At 46.6% G+C, this 6,740-nt stretch overlaps 1 protein-coding gene across 2 annotated transcripts; it reads right to left on the minus strand.

The window, feature by feature from the left end:
- Positions 1 to 538: 538 nt before the first annotated feature.
- Positions 539 to 6,398, minus strand: LOC143017631 (uncharacterized). Of its 2 annotated transcripts, none has more exons than XR_012965675.1 (2): positions 6,281 to 6,398; positions 539 to 673 (listed from the first exon to the last, which is right to left on the minus strand). XR_012965675.1 is itself a non-coding variant. In XM_076172416.1 (2 exons), exons 1-2 carry the CDS (start codon positions 1,210 to 1,212, stop codon positions 633 to 635), a joined length of 444 nt encoding a protein of 147 aa, XP_076028531.1. In that variant the 5' UTR covers positions 1,213 to 1,218; the 3' UTR covers positions 555 to 632. The 2 variants fall into 2 exon arrangements, 1 of the variants encoding a protein (XP_076028531.1); XM_076172416.1 differs by lacking the exon at positions 6,281 to 6,398 and adding an exon at positions 810 to 1,218 and having other exon boundaries at positions 555 to 673.
- Between the last annotated feature and the right edge of the window lie 342 nt (positions 6,399 to 6,740).

Raw genomic sequence — 6,740 nt, forward strand, 5'->3', positions numbered from 1 at the left:
TAGTAATGCTAATAGTAATAGTAATGATAATGGTAATAGTAATGATAATAGTAATAGTAGTGGTAATAGTAGTGGTAATAGTAATGCTAATGGTAATAGTAATGATAATATTTTGGTTTTAATCAATTTATTACGCTCAAGGAGCGTCAAACCTAGTACAAAAGTGTAGCTATGTACAGAGTACTAGTGACACACAGACATTCTCGAATCATAACTGAAGGAATTATTTGTAGTTTATCACCCATTAGTGCGGGTGATACAAAAATATATACAGTGATCACCTTCTGGCAAATATTTACATATAATAATAAGTAATCGTCGATGAGGTATCAAGGTTGTTGGCATATGGGGTGTAGCGCAGCCTGCACGATGTGTACCTCGGCACCTTTCTGGTCTCACCCGCCTACATCGTGCGGTAGGCGGGTTTGCGTCGGGCACGTATAACACTGTGTCGTCTCACCAGAAGTTCGCTGCGTTTGTATGCATGTGGAAGTGGAAGGACATTCTTGTGGTGTTGGATGGTTACACTTGAAGTCTTCTCTGCATTACCACGGTGACGTGTAGGGAAGTGGCGGCTTATCGTACCATCCATTTGTAGTAGGGCAATAGTTGTAGCAGCTGGCAGATCCATACTACAGACATTCCTTGTTATTATGTTCAGGGAACAACAAATCTAGTGCAAAAGATAAATATATACAGATTATTGGTGATACTTAAAACATTTCCGAATCATGACTGATTTATTTATGTATACTTTAAAATCCACCAAAGTGAGGGTGTTGCAATAGGATTAATTCTAAATTTATCACCTTCAAGCAAATATTTACAGACATCAAGAACTGATTGTCGATGTGGTATTAAAGGGGCTATCGTGGGGCAATTAATACAGTAGTGCTCTAGACTGTTGGCATTAGGGGTGTCGCACAGCCTGCACGATGAGTACCTCGGTACACCTTCGGTCTCACTCACTTGCCACACTGGTCTGTAGCCGAGTCTGAGTCGGGCACTCACAACATTGTGTCTTCTCACAATAAGTCCATTACGTCTATACTTATAGGGAAGAGGAAGAAAATTCTCGTAGTGTTGGATAGATACACTTGTAGCCCTCTCAGCATTGCTACGGCGGCGAGTAGGGGAGCAGGCAGCTTGTCTTACCATTCGCTTGTAAGAAGGTAGGAAGGCAGTAGTAGAAGTGGCAGCTGGTGGATCCATACTACAGGCTGTCCTTGCTAGCCGATCAGCGGTATTGCCTAGGATTCGATATGGATGGAATCCAGGAAGTGTACCCTCTGTGAGTTTTCGTGAGTTGTGGCCAGTTGTCGCATTATTTGTGTTACAACTTGTTGGTGTTCAGGCTTGGTAGATGAGAGAGCACGGAGGGCTGACTGAGAGTTCGCAGATGATCAAGTTTTCTCCAGTCCGTGTCAGCAAAGTAACAGCGTCCAGAGCCCATTGCAACTCACAATACGTGGACTTGACGAATAAGGGAGTCGAACGGCCTGCCCAGCCCCCTAGTGGTGGCTCTATGTTGGGGGAATACACAGCACATCCAGCACTACCGTCTACTGCAAAGAACCGTCAGTGAAGAGATGATGGGCCCGCATTTAAAAGAAGATGACAGACCGGCGATAGTTTTCTAAGGCTAGTTGTTTCTGGAGCTGTGGTAGGTCGGACTTGGTAGTTGGAGTATAGTGACTGTTGGCATGGGTGTCTGCCAAGGTGGAGGCCAAGGTCCTCATTCTCTGATAAAATGTTTATGTTAAGCCTCCGAATGTTTGAACTGATGTTAAGGACCAGTGAGCAGCACCGGGACGAAGCTGAGGTCGAGGCATCTGCAAATCAATCGATGTCTGGATTGTGTGACAAAAGTGAGGAGATAAGTGGGGGTAGTGCAGGCACTTGATAGTGAAGTAGGTAACGTTTGCGTATATTCTCTCTCTCTACAATTGGAGAAGACGAAGTTCTTGCTGTATATTGACGATCCTGGTTGTGGTAGGCAGCCTAAGATGAGCCTCATTGCCTGGTTTTGGAATTTTTCAAGTGGTTGCAAAGTAGTTTTGGAAAGCTGACTAAGTGCGGAGAGAGGTAATCAACCACTGATCGAATGAATGTGATATATATAGTTCTGGCGACAGGATGGACACTCCAGCAATATTGTTGGTTAACCACCTAAGAGGAGTCAATCGTCTCTGTAGCCGGTTAGCAGGTCTTGAACAATTGGATGTACGCGTTTGTCTTGCTGGGATAGAAGGTGTGATACGAACTGGTGCCCCCAGGTAAAGGTACTGTGAGCACAATGGCACGATGGTGTTGCCAACAGTGAATTCTGGCAAAGTTCTTGCTGGGCGAAAAGATAAAATTCTGCTCTTTTCTGGTGAGATGACCAGCCCGCATGAGGAGGATGACAAATGAAATGATTGAAGGAAACGTTGCATGTCTTGTGGTGATCTTGAATGAATGCATATGTCGTCTGCATAGCAAGTGATTGTTGTACCGTCGATGTCAGGAAGCAGAGAGAGAAAGCGATGCATAAGGATGTTAAATAAAAATGGACTGAGTACTCCTCCCTGTGGAGTACCGAGTTCAAACTCTCTGGTATTGCTGTACGCTCCTTTAAACAATACACGTGAGTTCCTGTTCTGCAGGTATCCTCTTATCCACCTCAGTAAATTTCCTTTGATGCCAAAGTCAACAAGTTGGTCGAGGATAATGTCCCAGTTGGCGATGTCGAATGCGCTTTTTCAAATCAATGAAAGCCACTACACTGGTGGTACAGAGGCGTGTGTAGAGTTTCCATGAGGCAGTGGTGTGTTCCTCGTTGGGGCAGGAAGCCGTACAGTCGGGGCGAGAGCTTATCTTGTATCCGGAACATCAGACGTGATAGAAGAATGCGTTCCAATACTTTACAGAAACAAGAGGTGAGAGATACAGGTCGGAATTTGTCAGTGCCAGGTTTAGGAATCGGTACTATCGTGCTGCAAGTCCAGTCCCGTGGTACATATCCCAGGTTGTAGCAGAGATTATACAGGTGGAGGAGGGGGTTACCAGGTACGTCCAGGAGTACTCGGAGGACGGCGTAGGTGATACCATCATCGCCAGGAGCTGTCGCCTTACCCTTGGCGAGGGCTCTTCGCAGCTCTTGTTCGGTTATCTCCTCATCTTCTTCTTCGGTCTTCAGCAAGGCAGAGGCAAGTCGGAGTGCACGATAGTTTTTGTGGGTGGAGAGAGCGTCGTGTATGTATGGTGGGAGGTTGCTGGTTCGTGCCTGTGCTGACCAGGCATCAACAAGGTCTTGTGCAAACTGTGTAGGACTATGATGGAGGGCACTGTGATGTTTTTTCTTTATCACCTTGTTGATGAGGTGCCACATGGTGCCAATACTCGTTTGATGGTTAATGCTGTCCGTTAGTTTTTTCCAGGAATCCGTTTGAACACAACGCTGTAGAGCAACTAAGTCATCTCTTGATAGTTGATACTGGTGTAGAGTTTCTGGACTTGGTCTTTTCTGAAAGGCAAAGCCATCCTCCATCGCTTTCCTCTCCGCCTGAACGATGTGGTTGTCTAGTGTCCAAGTGTGTGTATTCGGATGACGTGTGATGTGTGGCTTTTTGACGTATTGGGTGTAGAAAGTATGTGTGGCGTTAACGAGGGAGGAATATAACTGTTCAGGACAGTGGTGGTTAAATGTGGGTAGGAGGTTTGTTATGTATGAAATATATGTGGGACAGTACTTGGGTGGGAGTACGATGCGTGTACGGGTGTGCACTGGGGATGGCGTGGTAGGAAGGGTGTATTGGACGCTGAGTGCTACGTGGTCGGAGAATAGTGTCAGTATCGTTGAACAACGGACTAGCGAGGCCACTAATCCAAACGTAAGGACGTGATCTAAGGTACCACCTCGAGCATGCGTGGCGCCAGCCGTGTCCCAGCGAGTTAGCCTGTTTGCGTTGAATGCATTCCAGAAGTCGAGTCCCGTTGCGATTTATAATGCCTGCGAGATCTCCTAGAGCAGGGTGTCGACTATTAAAATCTCCTAGATAAATCATACCGTGGGTGGTGGGGGGTGGAAGTATAGCTGGATTCAGGCCGTTCGGTGCAGCGTACACATTGCATAATCTTATGGTACCGGAGCCAACTGTTACCTCTAGAAGCTGATAAGTCGTGTTATTGTCCATAGAATTTTGAAGAAAGCGATGCTGGACGGTGTTGTGGACATACGTAATTAATCCGTTTCGGATCTGATGTACATACGATACGTATTGGTTGAGCAAAGGTGCATCCCTGTTTGGTGGAGCGAGGCCTATAAATGCTTCCTGTATGAAGATAATGTCTGGGTGGTGACAGTGCACGTACCCTTTAAGTGCTGTACGTTTGGCCCAGTTTGTGATACCGCAGGCGTTCCATGAGATGACGTGTAGCTTCATTTGATTATTGAATTTTAGTTCTATGGTAATCGGCGACCAAGTGATGAAGAAGTGGTGGTTCGGGCGGTTGTGGAGGTATGAGCAACGGTGGTGGTTCGGCCGGCAGTGGTGGTGGTGGTGGTGGTGGGGGGGGGGGTAGTGGTGGTGGTGGGGGGGTCACTGGGTGTTGTGTTACGTAGGGGAGACTCCCTGTGTGGGGTTGCAATTAGATTGCCGAATCTAGCAGCAATAAAATCCATTTTCTCCGTGATGGTGCTAATGGTGTTAATAATTACCTGTTGCGATTCAACCAACGAGTTCAGTGTCACCTCACATGTGGCCTGTTTTTTAACCAAACTATCCAGGCACGTTTCGATTGCATCGAAACGTGCGGTCATTGTCGCGACCCGAGTCTTAAGGGCTGCCACTGCATCGCGAAGTGCAGCTACTTGCTTGGAGTCCGAGGAGGCAGTAGAGGTAGAGTGGGGGTTACCGACGGAGGAAGGAGGTGGTGGTGACTCAGTGTGACCCGTGTGTTTAACAACCAGTGCATTGGTGGTTTGCTGACGCTTTGCACAACCATGCCAGGCGTTGACCCCTGTCTGATGACATCGTGGACATTTCCAGCACGAGGTGTCTGGTGGGGGAGGCTGGGATTGTGATGAAGCCGAGTCAGGGGTAGCAGCAGTTGGTGGAGGGGCGCGGTGTGAACAAGTGCGGGAGTCATGAGGGCCCGAGCACCATGCACACCGTTCGGCCGCGGCGCAATAACCGTGAGATATGACCGATGCCCCAGCACCGGTAACACCATGGCTGTTCGTCTTTCATCCTACGAAGTTCACCAGGTGGTAGGCATGGAAGGAAGCTGAAATAGACACTCGGTGGTGGTGGCTCTATAAGGCTCCAAGTCACTACCAGGCGGTTGATGGGTGTGTCATTATGGTGGAACCTTCTGACTGAGTGGGTGCCCGGCAGTTCTTTGGCCAAGGCTGGTTCAATATTGACCGGGTAACGTGTTAAGAGGTATGTGGGATATTTGCGAGGCCTTTCCTGCGAGTCCTGAGCCTCAAGGTAGATGGACAGTACCTCTCCTTTCGTAACACTGTTGACAATATCTGTGCGGTTACGAGAGATGTAAACAAACTGAGATGTAATTGCTGCCATCTTCACCTCAGCCAGTTTACGGTCAAGTTTGAAGGCTTTGTTTATTTCATTCAGCCATCGAAGTTTTATGTCCACTGAGGGGTTAGTCTTGAACCGGAATTTGATATAGTCAGCCCTGGGAGCAAATGCTGGGGATGGAGGGTCACGCAGCGATGAGGTCCCCCTTGTGGGTGCCTCCTGTGCTACAGGGCGTGGATCGCTGTGGTCTGTTGTAGATATGCTGCTCTGGGCAGATGTCTCAAATCGTTTTGAGGATTTGGCAGCAGGGGAAGAAGGCGAACTATTGCTGTCCGAGGTGTGGGTTATGGAACGTTTGGGGGTAGTTGTGGGGCGTGACATGTCTAGCGCAGACATTGGAGCTAGTGGATCACGGAGTTCGTGTCTAGGTAGCCGTGGCCAGTGAATGTCTTCCTGACTCATCTCATCCTCATCGCTTAAATCTAGGTAGGCCTCAATGGCATCGATGCAGATTGGGCAAGAAGGTTACATGCTGCCTAACTTAGTAGGAAGGCAGATTGGGTTCAAGGTTGTAACGAAATATAACTGTGGTGGTTGATGTGACATATCTACGTCACACCAGCACCAGTGCGCATGCGCAACAATGGCAACCCCTGACAGGGATTGTTTGGCCAGGTAGGACTGAACTTTTCCAATTCTACAGCCTAAGTCCAAGCACGACGGATTCCCAAATTTTGTCTGGCAATGCACTGTACCTTTATATCGTTCTCTGCGACTGCTGGTGGGTGGTTGCAGCGTAGATTTTGGAATTTTCCGAAATCGGTAGAGCTCTCTCTACACGTCTGCTTGCGTTGGCCCTCTAGCGGCGAGTGAATGATAATAGTAATAGTAATGATAATAGTAATGGTAATAGTAATGATAATAGTAATGGTAATAGTAATGATAATAGTAATGATAGTAATGATAATAGTAATGATAAAAGAAGTGATAATAGTAGTGATAATAGTAATGGTAATAGTAATGATAATAGTAATAGTAATGATAATAGTAATAATAGTAATAGTAATGATAATAGTAATGGTAATAGTAATGATAATAGTAATAGTAGTGGTAATAGTAGTGGTAATAGTAATGCTAATGGTAATAGTAATGATAATAGTAATGGTAATAGTAATGATAATAGTAATGGTAATAGTAATGATAATAGTAATACTA

Source organism: Oratosquilla oratoria, chromosome 32 (genome assembly GCF_046742065.1).
Source record: "Oratosquilla oratoria isolate Oo_2021 chromosome 32, ASM4674206v1, whole genome shotgun sequence".
Taxonomy (NCBI): Eukaryota; Metazoa; Arthropoda; class Malacostraca; order Stomatopoda; family Squillidae; genus Oratosquilla; species Oratosquilla oratoria.